An 18,084-nucleotide genomic window follows, 5' to 3' on the forward strand; every position below is an offset into this window, starting at 1 on the left:
AAGATGATCAATTGGTCGTAAATAGATGCAGCACGAGTTTGTCCTCCTTTTGTAATTTTTGGCACCAGTTGCTGATTACGATTTCTTGAAAATATTATTAATAATATTATTCATCGTATAATCAACACAGTGCGTCCCAGAAAAAACGAAACCGAGATTTAGCGATGATTTATCATAACTTAATCATAAATAAAATAGACAGATGACCTACCAATGTAAAGCTTAGAATCTCCTCTTTCATCTGGTATTAATTAGATTATTCCTCATTCACGCATGATTTAGCAAAAACAATTCGAAGAAAGGATGCCAAAAATTCATTCGGCGGGGGTAACTGAATTTCAAAAAGAAAATCACATGACTAAAAAGTTCAATATCTTCTCTTTTCTTTGATACCTAAATCACAGAAAATGGTCAAGTAGTAAAAAAGTTATGATCCCTCGAAACAATGCTTGTATTTCCATAATTTCATTAAATAAACGTGTTTTCACCGGTTTCCCACAGAAGCTATCGCACGGTAACAAAAGACTTAATGCATGGCTGATCGTCAACAAAACGGAGTGTCGAGTGAGTTTGAACGCTAGCCTGTAAAACCTCTTCATTTTATGAAATTATTGAAATTCAAGCCTTATTTCAAATAACCAGAACTTTCTTGTTCCAGAAATTTCTTGACCATTTTCTGTAATTGAGGTATCAAATTAAAGAGCAGATATTGAACTTTTTTAAAATGTGGTTTTCTTTTTAAAACCCAGATACGGCCCGCCAAGTGACTTTTTGGTATCCCCTTTTCAAATTGTTTTTGCTCACTCATGCGTGGATGAGAAATAATCTAAGTAATTACAGATGAAAGAGGAGATTCTAAGCTTTAAAATGGTAGGTCATTTGTCTATTGTATTTGCGATTAAGTTATGATAAATCAGCGATAAATCTCGGTTTCGTTTTTTGTGGGCGCACTGTATACATGTATAGAGATAGTTAATTCAGCAAATATAAAAAGGAGAGAAAGAAAAAGTAAAAGTCAGAAGAAGAAGAAAAAAAGGAGGAGGAGGAAGAAGAAGACCTATGTGTCATTGTAACCAGCATATTGCCAGCATCATTATACTATACAGGGGCCGCGGAAACGGAAGGGGGCTGGGGGCTTCAGCCCCCCCCCCCCCGCCCCACACCTTTTTCCATAACCATGTAAAAAAAAAACACGTAAAAATGACCATCTGATTGTATTTTTTGCATGGTCAGCCCCCACATTGGACTCAGACCCCCCCCCCCCCCACACACACACACTTTCAAAACCGTTCTGCGGCCCCTGCTCTGATCTTCATGATATTGAACGGCAATTAAACCTCGACCCTCTTCTTTACCTGCGGGCACCCTTATATATTTTATAATATCATTTCCGATACCGTGGATATAGTTAACAGTGGGGTACCGTGGTCACGGCTGGGGGGGGGGGGGGGGGCTCGAGCAAAACATTTTAGTCACTGTCAATAGAAAGGTATACTTTCCTGAAAAGATTCATTTTAAGGACTGTACGATTTTAAGATATGTATCTTTCTGCTCAAATAATGCGAGCGCGAATCGCGAGCTGAAAAGAAGAGAAAAAATGATTTGAGACCAAACAAAAAATGAAAATCAATACAGTTTACTTCTTCTTGATTTAATAGTATTTCTTAACAGATCAAGATTAAGATTTGCATGTGGGAGGCGTATGAGATATGGGAGAGGGTCGTCTCGCCCCCCTCCCCGATGGACCAAAAATCTCATTGCCGCCAATGCCTCGTAGGGTCAGTATTAATATTTAGGGTACTAAGTTAGTCACCTTTCGAAAATACCTTCTAAATTTACATTGTTCTCGAACGTTTTTATTTTATTTCATTTTATTGTATTCCACATTTCAATAACAAAAGTAAATACAATGTAAAATAATTTTCAGCATGACATAATGATAAACAATAATTAACATAATATTGTTATAAGGCACTCATAAATCTACTTGGAAAATTTTCTTTAAAAAAAATGTTGAAACATGTATATAAACCAAATAAATACATATAATATCGTAAACCAGACTATACACAATGGAATAAAATAGCATTATCTTTTATTGCACAAAATAATATCAAAGTAGCAAAATAAATCAAATAGGGAAAGAAAAATCAAACAGAGGTATTGTAATGTTGATGAAAGTGAAAAGTGCAAGTGTGCGAGTGTGCATGTGCGACAGGGGGGGGGGGTGTCATCGGTTAGTTGTATATTATAGCTCTTAACAGTGTATTTTTCTTTAGATCAGCTTTGAATTAATAAAGCGATGTGCATAACTTAATGTCATGTAATAAGTTATTCCATAAATTTGCATATACGCAAAACCTATAATATATAAGTTAAGAACGCGTAATATTATTGCAATATCATATTGGAAGTAAGAATGAAACGTGACTGGGCTCAGCCATTAATAGCAACTAAACTATGAGATTAAATCATATGCCCAAAATAAAATAATTACCCAAAGAACATTTTTAAGAGTTCCTAAAATCTATGGGTCACACATTCACCACATGAGGTCCACGATTAGGCTTAATTTATGTTTGGCCTATTACAGAAACAAAACTGTTAATACAATTTGGTACATCACCAATTGATTGTAAACACACATGATTGAAATAATATTACATATCTGCCAACTCTTACTCTCTAAATCCCTTAGATTGAAATAGATTGCGATCAGGGACCAATCTGTCTGGATGTTTAGGGGATGCCATTCGGTGGTCGAAGTTGGATTGAAATTTTCAATCTAATAGAGTTAGAACATCATCTTATTCGATTAAAACTTTCGATAAAATTTTGGATATGTCCGTGACCACAATTTATTAGATTGACTTTCAATCTACGAAATTTGGAGAGAATAAAGTTTTTTTCAGAGATGAAGGAGGAAGCAGCAACAGCCACAATGACGATGGCGACGACGACGTCGAAAAAAAAACTGCAGGTGAACGTTTCATCAATGTCTACCGTCTGAAAAGTTGTCAGATCTGACAAATTTCCTAGTTTTTTATCACAGCAGATGTCCGACTCTTGCTGTGGTAATTGTCGGATTGTGACAACTTGTCGGCGCTGATAACTTTTATAGAAATAAATAATGGTTTCCAGATTTGTATCTTGTTTATCATTCTATCATTACCATGGTTACTGCCATAAGAAGCGTGTGTCACCCAGTAAATCACTCAAATCCCGGTTCCATTCCGAGTAGAAATCTTGAAGGATTGTCCGTGTCTCGTTAAACATGCCTCCGATTTTACTTGATTTAAAAGTGTTTGTATTCTTCATTCGAGTCTGGCAGATATCCGAGATTTGAACCTTCGTCAAAATTTCTGCAAATATAAAAGACATGAACCTCCAAGTGTGACTGTAACAATTAACAATTTGAATATATGTCTAGGTTATCTTTCAACGATATTCTTAATATGCTGATAGGACATATACAAAGCCCGTACAAGTTTTTTTTTTATTTGGGTTGGGGGATCTTTGTCAATATTTTGGCTTCCGTTGAATTTTTTTCCGCAAAAAATTTAAAAGCGGAGAGTTAGAGATAGAGGTATATATAGAGAGAGAAATTGAGGGGTGTAAGATATATAATGAATAGTTTTTAAAATTTATGTTTTTCGACTTCTTATCCAGGAATCTTCATAAACGTTGGTTAAAGTGATTAGACAGTCAGATATCGACACTCGACAGTATAAGTATGTGGAATTAAATAGCATTCACATTTATAGTTCACTTACTTAGATTTAAAAATGCATATAGCCTTGGTAAAATCTCTTCACAGTCAGAATGCCAGTCTTCAAGTGTGAGAAAAAATATCTGATCTCGTGGAAATACTTTCAGCCAGTCTCGGATATAAATAGAATAGAGACCAACGTTGAGGCGCTGTTTGAATGGTGAGAAAAAAAACATGACAGCATTGAATGGGTGAATCACCCGGGCCTGGTTTTAGAAAATCAATGCTGAATTTCATTTCGTACATTAGACTATAAACGGTCTGCTTTAATATAAATTGCAATTGGGTAGGGAGCGTTGTGGCCCAGTGGATTAGTCTTCGGACTTTGAAACAGAGGGTCGTGGGTTCGAATCCCAGCCATGGCGTAATTTCCTTCGGCAAGAAACTGATCCACAATGTGCTGCACTCAACCCAGGTGAGGTAAATGGGTACCGGTAGGAAGTAATTCCTTAAAAAGCTGTGTGCGCTATGAACGCCTAGCTTAGCCGTGTAATATAGGAGCACCTTGAGCACCTAACAAGGTGGATATGTGCGCAATATAAATACCCTATATTATTATTATTATTATATCAATTCCAGGCAAACCATATCAAAAAGAGCCGTAGGCCTATATAGCCCCAAATGGACCAGTCTTTGCTGAATGCGAAAGGACACCGTCTACAAAGGGTCAATACACAAAAAGGGACATTCATCGGTTATAAAAAGGGGCGGTTTTCATAGATATAAAATGGAATCGTGTGAGTGTTTGAAAATGGGGGCAATATGCAGTGCCCAGTGCCCCCACTTCTCCCCCAGAAGCGCCGCCCTTGCAGCGAGGAGATTGTTACGTCACATTTAAAGGTGTTCGAGGTCATGAAACTGCCATTTGCTCCAAATTTTATATTGATTTGAGTCACTAGTGTACAGATGAGGGGGGGGGGGGGCTTGAGGGCCGTGGCCCCCCAAAAATTCTACGACCAAGAAAAAAAATAAAAAGGAAAACACGAAAGAAGAGGAAGGGAGAAGGGCAAGATAATTTTTTTGAATGTTATGTTTAAAATATATCACAAAATTAGATTTTTCTTCTGAAAAAAAGGTCAAAGTTTTTGCACTCTCGCTTTTCTCGCTTGGAACATTTAATGAATTTTGCCACATGCACCATGTTGTGCCCCCACAAATTTCTTGGCTCATTACTCCAATGATAATGAGTGCCAGGAGAGAATGAGAGATATTGTATGAATCTAATCATCCATTCAGGGGTGGCTTTAAGGTATTGTTATAGGAGGGCCGCGACCCTATCCCCTAATTAAATTACCAGTGGCAATATTATAGTTACATTCTTGATATATCTCGACCCTCTTTTTGTTCACTAGTTGAAAAATCGAATGTAGTGTTTGCCCCAACCCCCATTTGACTTTACTTACTGCTCCATTATGAATCGTGAGGGTGTACGCGCATGCGCGAGGAGTAAGTGCTTCAGTACATCTCCTAAATCTGGCTATGGTGTCGACCGTGGCATTATGAAATTTCTCTGGGTCCGGGTTGCGATCAAAATAAAGATGATCCGAGTATAGCCTACAAGTGGACAAAAAACAAACAGTTAAATCCAATAATCATTTTTTTTTTTTTTCATCTTCCATTTCAATTGCCATAATAATCAATTGTGGGCATTAAAGGACAAGCCCACCCCAACAAAAAAAATGATTTGAATAAAAGGAGAAAAATCCAACAAGCATAACACTGAAAATTTCATCAAAATCGGATGTTAAAGAAGAAAGTTATGACGGTTTAAAGTTTCGATTAATTTCACAAAACAGTTATTCGGAAATCCTGGCCGGTATGCAATGCGCAGACTGATGACGTCACCCACTCACTATTTCTTTTGTATTTCATTATATGAAACGTGAAAAATTCTCATTTTTTCCTCGTCATGTGAAACAAAATTTTATTCCTCCCTGCGCATGTGAAATTACCATTATTTTAACAACTTATGGATAAATCAAGTAATTGGTCCTAATTGTCAAATCTGTAAAAATTGAAATATTGCATAATTCAAACAATAAAAACAAAAGAAATGGTGAGTGGAGGACATCATCGACTCTCTCATTTGCATATCACTAAGTTGGGATCCCTCTGTATGGTGTCTTGCCCCACCCCAGAAAATACCATGGCACCGCGGCGCCTCTTCAAAATATTAACACCATCACTCCTGGGGGTGAAAATCTGAGCTACCACTTTTCATTGGTAAATTTGCTGGGTATAGAGAAGCATGAATATAAATTCGCATGAGCTATAAGAGGACCGACGGCTATGAGTCTTCTCCTAGGGACGTGGCAATTAATAGCGCAACCGCTTTACCTAACCCCTTCGTTTTGAAGACTGCCACAATAACCAATTTTCAACAACCATAATTATTCACGCTTGGTCGTACCAGAAGAATTACCAACAAGGGCGTAGGTTGGGGGTGCACTGGGAGCACGTGCACCATCCCGCTGAGGCAGAGGACTCCCGACACTGGCAAGCAAAATAAAATGTTTACCCCTTATTCTGCTTTAAACAGCTGATTTCCAAACTTAAGTTCCGCCTCCCCAAGATGTGCACCCCCATACCGCTTTAGTACCACCTCCCCAAGATGTGCACCCCCATACCGCTTTAGTACCACCTCCCTAAGATGTGCACCCCCATACCGTTTTAGTTCCACCTCCCAAATATGTGCACCCCCATACCCCTTTAGTTCCATCTCCCCAAGATGTGCACCCCATACCGTTTTAGTACCACCTCCCAAAGTTGTGCACCCCCATACCGCTTTAGTTCCATCTCCCAAAGTTGTGCACCCCCATACCGCTTTAGTTCCACCTCCCAGAGATGTGCACCTCCATATCGCTTTAGTACCCCCTCCCCAAGATGTGCACCTCCATATCGCTTTAGTACCACCTCCCCAAGATGTGCACCCCCATACCGCTTTAGTACCACCTCCCCAAGATGTGCACCCCCATACCGCTTTAGTACCACCTCCCCAAGATGTGAACCCCCATACCGTTTTAGTACCACCTCCCAAAGTTGTGCACCCCATACCGCTTTAGTTCCATCTCCCAAAGTTGTGCACCCCCATACCGCTTTAGTTCCACCTCCCAGAGATGTGCACCCCATATCGCTTTAGTACCCCCTCCCCAAGATGTGCACCTCCATATCGCTTTAGTACCACCTCCCCAATATGTGCACCCCCATACCGCTTTAGTACCACCTCCCCAAGATGTGCACCCCCATAACACTTTAGTACCACCTCCCCAAGATGTGCACCCCCATACCGCTTTAGTACCACCTCCCCAAGATGTGCACCCCCCACACCACTCTAGAGTCAGGATGTGCACCTCCCCATGCAAGCTAAAAACCAGCCTACGCCCTTCATCAAAATGACAAACTAGAAGTGATAAAAAGGGTGTGTGTGTGTGTGCGTGAGAGAGAGAGAGAGAGAGAGAGCATTTTTTTTTGCGGGTTTGTTTGTTCTTATTTTTTTACCTGGAGACTGGATCCCTCAGTATTACAAATAATTTTGCATTCGGTTGAGCAGCACGTAAAATGTCCGCTGTGCCATATTTAGGCCCTTCCTTTACCACTGAAAACATTTCCATCCAGTGTTGGTTATCCCATAAGGTGGATGCTGAACCATCACCTGAAAAAAAAAACATGCCAAGTTTTCCTAATCCTGGGCCCCGTCTTACAAAGACTTACGATTGATCCGATCAACCTCAAATATATGTAAAGCTATCAGTGTCATAATTTGTTACTTAGGAAATTTGCACAATGTCCTTTGAAAACAAAGAGAAGCATATTGAATTGTCAAGAAAACAGTGAATGTATGAATATACATTATCTAGAAAATATTTTGATCAAACGTGTATTTTAGATGTTGACGTTGCTGGCTTTCCATAGTTGTGGTTGATTGAATCAATCGTAACTCTTTGTAGGACGAGGCCCTGGTGTATCTTCATTTCTACACTCCTTAAAAAAGGATTGGGAAAAGGAAACAATGTGTTGGCGAATATGTGTCCTACGGACAAAAATGGTGGGGGAAAATCAAATTGTTGGTTATAGAATCTACCCGGAGAGCGATTCATGAAGGGACTTGTCGGACGTTTTATCTGACAAGTCTTGTTTTATCCGACAGTTGCCATAGTTACAGTGCCTCTCTGCCAATCAGAATCAAGGAAAGTTGTCAGGTCTGAAAACTTGTCGGACAAGAATATTGATTAATGCTCCCCAGATAATCATTATTTTTATCAGTCAGACACGTACATGTATTCAACAACAGTATTTTGACCAATCAATTAACTATTAAATATTGAGTTAAAATTTACCCAAAAATGGGTAACAAGTGGAGCGCCTCTGGCAGTCTTGCCTGCATTACGCAATTCGATATAGCAGCGGTACTGCCTTTGAAAACAGCTAATGAATGATTATTCACAGAATAAAATACTAATATGATCATAAAATATTATGTCCATTGACCCAAAATTACATTTGAACATGATCATGTAACCAAAGACATGTGCAAAACCAAAACAATCAGTCATACTTGAGGTACTTGATTACCCTTATGTCGATGTTTCATGAGCAAGACCCATAAACTTTCTAAATGATGATGCCAAGTCAACACATACTCCCAACACGGCCAATGTTCATTGACCTTTAACTGACCTTTGATCTTAGCCATGTTCCTGAAACGCGCACATGGTATTCAGGGATACATTGCTGCTCTTATGTTTACGTTTCATGAACTAGATCCATAAATTTTTAATGTTATGACAATTCCACAAATACCCCCAACATTACCAAAGTTTGTTGACCCTAAATGACCTTTAACCTTAGTCATGTGACCTGAAACTCGCATATGATATTTAAGGATACATGATTGCTCTTATGTCCAAGTTTCATGAACTAGATCCATAAAATTTCAAAGTTATGATGACAATTCCTCAAATACCCCAACATGGCCAAAGTTCGTTGACCCTAAGTGACCTTTGACCTCGATCATGTGACCTGAAACTCACACATGATATTTAGGGATACATGATTGCTCTTATGTCCAAGTTTAATGAACTAGGTCTATATACTTTCGAAGTTATGATAATTTTTCAAAAACTGAACCTTGGTTAAGATTTCGATACTGATTCCCTCAACATGGTCTAAGTTCATTAACCCTACATGACCTTTGACCTTGATCATGTGACTTGAAACTCAGGCAGGGCGTTCAGTAATAACTGATCACCCTAATGTCCAAGTTTCATGAACTAGGTTCATATACTTTCTAAGTTATGATGACATTTCAAAAACTTTACCTTGGTTAAGATTTCAATGTTGACGACGCCGCCGTCGCCGCCGTCGGAAAAGCGGCGCCTATACAGTGCGTATCAAAAAAAGTTTACACTTTGCAAAAGCCCTGGGAATTAAACAATATACAACATGCGGATAATTTTTTTCACATATAATCTTGGGTTTGGGTCTCATCTATCCAATGAAAGTAAAAGTTTTGACAGAATGTTACACTTGAGTGAGCACTGTCCATTTTTGTAAAGCTTGCAGAAATCTGTTTGCGCAGAAATGCTTGTATTCACGCTGTGTCAAGGGGAAAGGGCGAAATCAAACTTACCCTGCAAAACATTTCTCATACATTTCCCTTGCACTTTAGTCAATTGAAATAAAACGGATACATTCATGCATTTTGTAACAATTTTGCCACCCAAATTGAAATTTCAACACTTATTAAGCACAACCTTTACCCTTTTTGTGCCAGCTGGATCTGAGGACATAACTGAATCTGAACAAAAATTTATGTCAGACATCTCCAGCTTTTTTTCACTAAGTTTTTATCATTTAAAGTGGGTTTACATTTCATTTTTCATTTATTACTTGTTTCTCCACACTTTTTCCAAGCTTGACAATGATTAACAAAATGAAAATCAAGCCTTAGCCATTTCATGTAAATCACAGCTCAGTGTAAAGCAAAGTTTGTCACGATGGCCTCGGTGTGGGGGGAGTGGGGTGGGGCGCAATGCACTCTTCGAAGTGTTTTTGGCAAGGAAACAAGTTTAAAAAGGTAAAAGATATCTTCAAATCAATTTTACTAGCTAAATTCCACGTGTTCTTCATGATTAAGGTCTACTTTTATTCGCATAACTATTTCAATGTTCTGCGCAAATCATTTTCACTAACTTTTCAAAAGTAAGTGGTGCTCACTCAAGCGGAAATTTTTCGACAGCTATATCGTCATTTGCTTAAATGGATATGTACCAATGTTAAAATTTGGACAAATCTTCAGGATATTACAAATGTACAATTTTACAGGATTTTTTCTTAGTGTAAACTTTTCTTTTGATACGCACTGTATAGCCTCGCTCTGTTATGCAGGCGAGACAAAAATGGGACATGCGTGTTTTGGGGTAAAAAAATCTTCTAAAATCAGGCAAAATTGCACGTTTTGTGGATAACATTCAAGGGTATAAAGTTGGGCAAAATTCAAATAGTATTTGGTATCATTTTACAAAAAATTGATCTGAATAAAAATAGAAAAATCCAGTAAGTAGAAAACTGAAAATTTCAACAAAATCGGATTTAAAATAAGAAAGTTATGACATTGCTAAGTTTCACTTAATTTCACAAAACAGTTATGTGCACATCCTGGTTGGTATGCAAAAGAGGAGATTTAAAACGTCACCCACTCACTATTTATTTTGTATTTTATTGTATCAAATATGAAATATTATAATTTTCTCGTCATTTTCTTGTGAACAAAGTTTTATTCCTCCCTAAAAATGTGGAATTACCATTATTTTAACATTATGGTTCATTCAAGTTGGTCCTTATTGTCCAATCTGTAAAAAATGAAATATTTTATATAAATCAAACAATAAAAAAATAAAAAAATGAGTGAGGGACATCATCGACTCTCTCATTTGCATTTAACTGAGTCGTGCATATAACTGTTTTGTGAAAAATAAGCAAAGCATTAAAATATCATAACTTTCTTATTTTACATTCGATTTTGACAATTTTCAGCGTTATGCTTGTTTGATTTTTGTATATTGATTCAAATCAACATTTTTCTGGGGTGGACTTGACCTTTAAGAACGAACACGAGTAGAAATGTACTTTGTAAAAAGGAGGCCTATGATAGGTCTACATGGTCGTGGTTGTGTAAATATGAATGGGTTGGTGGTTCAGCGGGACCTGGTATTATTAGCCCGGCTTTTGGTCAGTGTTGATGACACTGACGCTACATGTATATTACATCTAAATTAAATAAATGCAATCAACGACTTAGTTTCCAAAATTATACAAATTACAATTACCAGACATAAAATTGTAAATGCAGTATGAAATTCACTACGATAACATAGTACATAAGGTAGGGGGGGGGCTAATGATACCAAAGATTGAGGGTTTGAAGTCCGCAACATGCAAACATATATGAACTGTGTGTATATGAAAAAAAATGATGTGAGTGAGTATGAGGCTGCTTGATGGGGTGTGTTTGTCAGGGGATCTTAATATAGCTAACAAAAATTCAAATCATGGCAAATTTTTGATACAAAATAACCAAACCTAACGAAAAAAAAAACCAAATCAAATCTACATCGATTAAATATCAAATCGTATTTATTTCCTACATCTTTCAAATCGTTTTTTTTTTCTCCACTTTTCACCTGGAGTTGAAAATTTGAATCGAAACACACGTGCATTTCATACGTACCTACTATGTGCGTAAGTTTATTTGAAGAATCCTGATTAAACGCAGTGACCAAACTTGCAGAACGTTTCTGAAGATAGTTATCAAATGAAATCCCTATTGAAAGATAATTTTAAAAAAAAGTTAGAGCATGGAAGATGGAAGAGAGGCAGACGAATAGGGGGGGGGGGGGCAACGGGGAGAGGAAGGGGAGGGGAAAGACAAGGGGTGATAGGAGGGGGGTTGGAGGTAGAGATAAAGAAGGGGGGTCAGGAAACGACATGAAAGGGGGAGATATATTGAAGGGGTTAGAGGAGAATAAGAGAGATAACAGAACAGATACTAATAATTACGAATGGGAAAGTGGTGCATGGGATACAGAGAAAGATACATGCCCAGAGGAAGAGACAGTGGGAGAGCAGTTGCGTGCGTACTAAAACACAAAGAGGAGCCAAACTTAGAGTAATTGTATTGAGCAAATTTTCCATAATATATATACATGTAGAAAGTAATATCATATTTCACCTTTTTTTCTTTTGTTTTCTCAATTTTTAGGCCTATTGGTTGAACTTTATTTTGTTTTTATTTTATATCAATTTTTTTTTTGGGGGGGTGGCAGTGGTTACCTTGCAAACGACGCCGTGACCACCAGTGCGGTTCCTTTAACAAGTTCCTGACTACGTGTGGGTGTGAAACAATCTTGTCCCACAGATCACTGGTGCCACATTTCGCTACTCCTAGAATGTAGAAGTACGGCAGACACCGGAGACGTCCAACTCCAGGTGCGTTCTTATTGGTCATCCAGCAAGAGCTTTTGTAACCAGGGAGATACTCGCCCGGGAGCTCGTCAAAAACCTGTGAGTGACAGAATACAACGAAAGTGGGGGGGGGGGGATAAACAGTTGCGAGCGAGCGAATATATTGGCCTTTTTTAAAATAAGAAATTATTTTAAACTTGAACAAAGTCCAGGTATGTCAAAAATATTTGACATTATTATTCAACTAATAATATCTTATTTCAATCTTGTCCCTTTCCTTTTCTTTCCTTTTTCTCCTTCTTTTCATTTTTTTCTTGGAAGTTTTGTGGATCAGAGTCCCTCAATCCCCCCTTTCAGTATGCAAGTGTATATCGACTTCCACGATGTGGTTTAAAGATATCTCGAGTTTTGTTTTCTTGTGTGTGTGTGTTTTAGAAAGAGATAATGATTATTATATTACAAATGAACATGAACAATATAGAAAGTTAAAGGCTTGCTGTGGAAGTTTCATCACGAATATTCCATTTCTCTGTCCATGCACTATGAATACAAGTCAGAATGTAATCAGTATGTGCATTTATTCATATTCTTGACTATGCCATGAAATGGTAGTATTGCTGACAGGCAATTAGTATAAATGGTAGGTTCAAATCCTGTAAATTTTCCATTGACCTAATAAATCGGATATTCGATTTAAAGGACAAGTCCACCCCAACAAAAAGTTGATTTGAATAAAAGGAGAAAAATCCAACAAGCATAACACTAAAAATTTCATCAAAATCGGATGTAATATAAGAAAGTTATGACATTTTAAAGTCTCGCTCAATTTCACAAAACAGTTATATGCACATCCTGGCTGGTATACAAATGAGAAGACTATGACGTCATCCACTCACTATTTCTTTTGTATTTTATTATATGAAATACATTATGAAATATTCAAATTTTTTCCTCATTGTCAAGTGATACAACGATTAATTCCTCCCAGAACATGTGGAATTAGCATTTTTTAATACTATATGGTTCAGTCAAGTTGGTCCTTATTGTCAAATCTATCGAAAATGAAATATTGTATAATTCAAACAATAAAAAACAAAAGAAATAGTGAGTGATGGACATCATCGACTGACTCACCTAGTTGTGCATATCACCGTTTTGTGAAAAATAAGCGAAACTTTAAAATGTCATAACTTTCTTATTTTACATCCGATTTTGATGAAATTTTCAGCACTATGCTAGTTTGATTTATCTCTATTTATTCGAGTCAGCATTTTTCTGGGGTGGACTTAACGAATTGTGGATGGACTTGACCTTTAAATTTGTTGTTTACATTCAACACTCAGCATAATGGAGTGCATTTTGTGGTGGGGTTCAGTAACTTTTGATCACAACTGTATTTTGGTTAATTAAAAAAGTCTTTCAAAAACATGTTATTAGTGACGTCGATCTTTTAATAAAAATAATGAAAACAAAAATTTAGATGATATCATTAAAGGTCAAGTCCACCCCCGGAAAATGCTAACTTGAATAAATATAGAAAAATCTAACTAGCATAGTGCTGAAAATTTCATCAAAATCGGATGTAAAATAAGAAAGTTATGGAATTTTAAAGTTTCGCTTATTTTTCACAAAACTGTGATATGCACAATTAGGTGAGTCAGTCGATGATGTCCATCTCTCACTATTTCTTTTGTTTTTTATTGTTTGAATTATACAATATTTCATCTTTCATAGATTTGACAATAAGGACCAACTTGACTGAACCATTTAGTATTAAACAATGCTAATTCCACATGTTCAGGGCGGCATTAATCGTTGTATCACTTGACAATGAGGTGAAAATTAGAATATTTCATATTTCATATAATAAAATACTAAAGAAATAGTGAGTGGATGGCGTCATAGTCTCCTCATTTGCATACCAGCCAGGATGTGCATATAACTGTTTTGTTAAATTAAGCAAAACTTTAAAATGTCATAACTTTCTTATTTTACATCCGATTTTGATGAAATTTTCAGTAGTATGCTTGTTGGATTTTTCTCTTTTTATTCAAATCAATTTTTTGTTGGGGTGGACTTGTTCTTTAATGTAGCTTTTTTGGACTGTGTATACATACATCAATTTTGTTACGTAATTACATTGGAGTAGACAATAGATCACTTAGCTTGAAATATATTTATTTGCATTTGAATTTCGTAAAAAGAGGCTTGAAATGAACAAAGACTATACAGGTTAACCTTTGTATCGTCTTCCAATTTGTTTGATTATGTTTCATGTTTTGGTGTAAATAATTATGAAATAAAGATATGCAGACGATTTAGATAAATACTATTGGGGAAAAAAATGAATCGTATATAGTTACCTGTTTCGCCATACGATAGAGATCGGGAGGCAATGTTGTGCCTGAAGTGTATATTGCTTGTTCCTCTCTTTGAAGAGGAGAGATGTCATTGCTTGCAATATGTCGCATAACGTACCCAGCTGAAAGTAGAAAATAATGTCAGATGATAATCTAAATAAAATGTTAAGATTACATTTATGTCAGTTTTTTTTTTAATTGGGGTGATCAGGTGATGGGGCTAATGGGGCTATAAAAAAAAGGTTGGATTTATAAAGCGTTTTTGCCAGAGGATACAGAGCATTAGCTCGTGCTTAAAATAAGTGTGTCACAAATTGGGGAGTGTTTCGTCAAGAAAATTAATGGCGTCTGACAAATTTTCATATCTTTATTAATTTTCCTGCGTTGTCATTGGCCGAGAAGCACATGTTTCCTTCTGTTACTATGGTAACTATCAAATATTGATACTCTGCGTGTGCTGACAACGTTCGTGAAATTGTCCCAGTGTTATAACGATTCGGAATAGTGTTAGTGGCCTGCTGAGAAAGTAGGCTATCATCTGGGCCCCACGGGGTTGTTTCACTAAGAGTTAAGTGTAACTTAGAGTCGCATTTTGGATGTATATAGGACTATTCTTACTTTCTTTTTACCAATTTATTATCGAGACTCGAGAGCGTTATATTATTTAGTTGTATGGTGCGGGGATAGTCGAAAGAAGAAATGTAGAGAATCATCAAACAAGCAGAAAAGATCACCGGCAAAACCCAGAATATAAATGATGCCTGTAAAACGAACATACTATACTAGAAACAGAACGAATTTTGAAATACGTAATCTATCTATTTTTCTCCAGTTACATTTTCACGCGTTCAAGTAAACGCTTCGGTTACTGAATTGTCGCACTCATTCCCCCTCTATATATCCACACATAAATAATCTCACCACCTTAATTTTCTTTTCTGTTCTTTTCTGCCAGGCGATCTTCTTTATTTAAAGGTCAAGTCCACCCCTGAAAATTGTTGATTTGAATAAATATAGAAAAATCAAACGAGCATAAAGCTACAAATTTCATCAAAATCGGATGTAAATTATGAAAGTTATGACATTTTAAAATTTAGCTATTTTCACAAAACAGTGATATGCACAACTCAGTGACATACAAATGAGACAGACGATAATGTCCCTCACTCACTATTTATTTTGTTTTTATTGTTTGAATTATTCAATATTCTTTTTTTTTACAGATTTGACAATAAGGACCAGCTTGGCTGAACCATATAGTATTAAACAATGCTAAATCCACATGTTCAGGGAGAAATTAATCGTTGTTTCACTTGACAATGAGGAGAAAATTGGAATATGTCATATTTCATGCAATAAAACACAAAGGAAATAATGAGTGGATGACGTCGTCAGTTTCTTCAGTTGCATACAGACCAGGATGTGCATAAAACTGTTTTGTGCAATTAAGCGAAACTTTAACATCTCATAACCTTTTTATTTTACATCAGATTTTGATGAAATTTTCAGTGTTATGCTTGTTGGATTTTTCTTTTTATTCAAATCAACTTTTTGTTGGGGTGGACTTGTCCTGTAAACTTCTACAGGTCTATACTTTTAAATCTCTATTGATTTGATTTATTGTTTATTTCTGCATTCGTAACATTCGCATAAACCAGTTCTCCTTACATAACAAACATACTATATTGGTTACTGAGTTTTGGCATGAATGATCATAGAGGAAAAAAATACACTAAATAAAACAATTATCCTTCTGAACAAATATGATCTACTACCAATAATTTGAACATCTAAAAATGTAGGAGAAGAATTGTCATCATAACATGCATAACATTACTTAATACATTTATAAAGCAGAATGGCAATATATGTTCACGATATTATTATATGTTATAATCTTAATCATGAAGATGGAGATTATCAGTATGAGGGTGGTAGTGGCAATGGTTGAGATGAAGGCCATAGTGGTGGTGGTGATGATGATGATGGTGATGATGATGTTGATAATAATGATGATGATGATGATGATGATGAAGGTGATGATGAGGATGATGATGATGGTCATGATGATGTTGATAATAATGATGATGATGATGATGAAGGTGATGATGATGATGATGATGATGATGATGATGATGATGATGATGATGAAGGTGATGAAGGAGGCGTGATAGCTCAGTCGGGACATTTTGCCAGTGCTGATGGAAAGATTAAAAACATGACACCAAGGAGAGACAATAATTATAATGTTTGATCTGTGTAAGAAGGAAAGTGCATGCCCCTGTGATTTGCATGGTTTTGTTATTTAATTATTTCCTGAACATTTGTGGCTTTCAATAATAACGAAGGATTAGTGAGTGCAGGAAGAAATTTAGCAAAAGTTTGATTTGGTCTGTATGTAAAAGCTTTTTTTGCCAAAGAGGGTCCTATGTTAACAAGGTATGAGCTACATCTTTAAAATTTATCGCGACATCACGAACTGTGAAATTGTCTTGGGGTAATATTTAACGATCTCCCATGTTGCTTTCACATTATTTTGATTTTGCTCTGATAGTCTACTTCTATAAGTTTTATATTTAGTTTTTGTTTTCAATAGAAGTGTTCTTTAATTATGTTTTGTATAGTTTATTTCGGGTATGTATGGATCGTAGAATTGCTTTATTAGCAATCCATGGTATTTTAGTTTTCCTTTTTTGAACAGATGATACACTGTTAAAAAATTTCTACAAAAAAAAACAAAATTCCTGCAGCAGAGTCTCGAGAACACCTGTAATCTTACTGCACTGTGTAATGATACATGCATTTGTGTAAAATTACAGAAAATATATATTTGGTGTATGAAAACTTACTAATTCATTGTAATAAAAATGTTTTCCCCCTTTTTAAAACAGACCTGTTCTGTAAAATTCTATAAAAATTGTATAAAATCTTTCCTGTTTTAACAATTTACAGAATGATTTTGTTACTTCTTTCTGTAGAATCTGTTTTTTTATTTTTCTTCTGTAAAATCTTCTTTTTTTTCTAACAGTGTACCAGAAGAAACATTTTGTCGTAATACGTCTGCAATTTTTGTTTAAATTTATGTATGCTAATATATTTTAATTAGACTCATGAAAAACATCCAACCGTTCTTCACTTGCAAGATCACTTTTGAATGATTCAATCTTATTATAGGTTATTCTTTTCTATATTGAATTGAGTATTAGTTTCTTTTGAAATATCATTTTTGCACAATAGAAAAACCGGTAAATGATCAGATAGATCGGATATTATTAATCCGTTGGTAGTATCTCTGTTTAATACATTTGAAAAAAATATCGATAAGTGTTGAGGAATTACTATCAATTCTAGTCGATTTCTATACGTGGGGATAACATAACAACCAACATGAATGCGTTGCATGTGGGAATAAATCATGTTCGTTATTTTGGGATAACAGGTCAATGTTAAAGGGGAATCCAGCCTTGGCCATAAAATGTTGTGTTGGGAAGG

General features: G+C 36.2%; 1 protein-coding gene across 1 annotated transcript in view; it reads right to left on the reverse strand.

Moving 5' to 3' along the window:
- Positions 1–1,630: 1,630 nt before the first annotated feature.
- The window catches only part of LOC129275886 (carbohydrate sulfotransferase 15-like), a 28,497-nt gene continuing 12,043 nt past the window's right edge, over positions 1,631–18,084 (reverse strand). Inside the window, exons 3-9 of the mRNA XM_064109568.1 lie at positions 14,596–14,714; positions 12,101–12,329; positions 11,499–11,591; positions 7,268–7,421; positions 5,173–5,323; positions 3,774–3,918; positions 1,631–3,362 (exon numbers count right to left, since the gene is read on the reverse strand). Of these exons, the coding sequence (XP_063965638.1) occupies positions 3,178–3,362; positions 3,774–3,918; positions 5,173–5,323; positions 7,268–7,421; positions 11,499–11,591; positions 12,101–12,329; positions 14,596–14,714 (1,076 nt within the window). The 3' untranslated portion in view covers positions 1,631–3,177. The remainder of the gene's footprint in view (positions 3,363–3,773; positions 3,919–5,172; positions 5,324–7,267; positions 7,422–11,498; positions 11,592–12,100; positions 12,330–14,595; positions 14,715–18,084) is intronic.

This window comes from Lytechinus pictus, chromosome 14 (assembly GCF_037042905.1).
Source record: "Lytechinus pictus isolate F3 Inbred chromosome 14, Lp3.0, whole genome shotgun sequence".
Taxonomy (NCBI): Eukaryota; Metazoa; Echinodermata; class Echinoidea; order Temnopleuroida; family Toxopneustidae; genus Lytechinus; species Lytechinus pictus.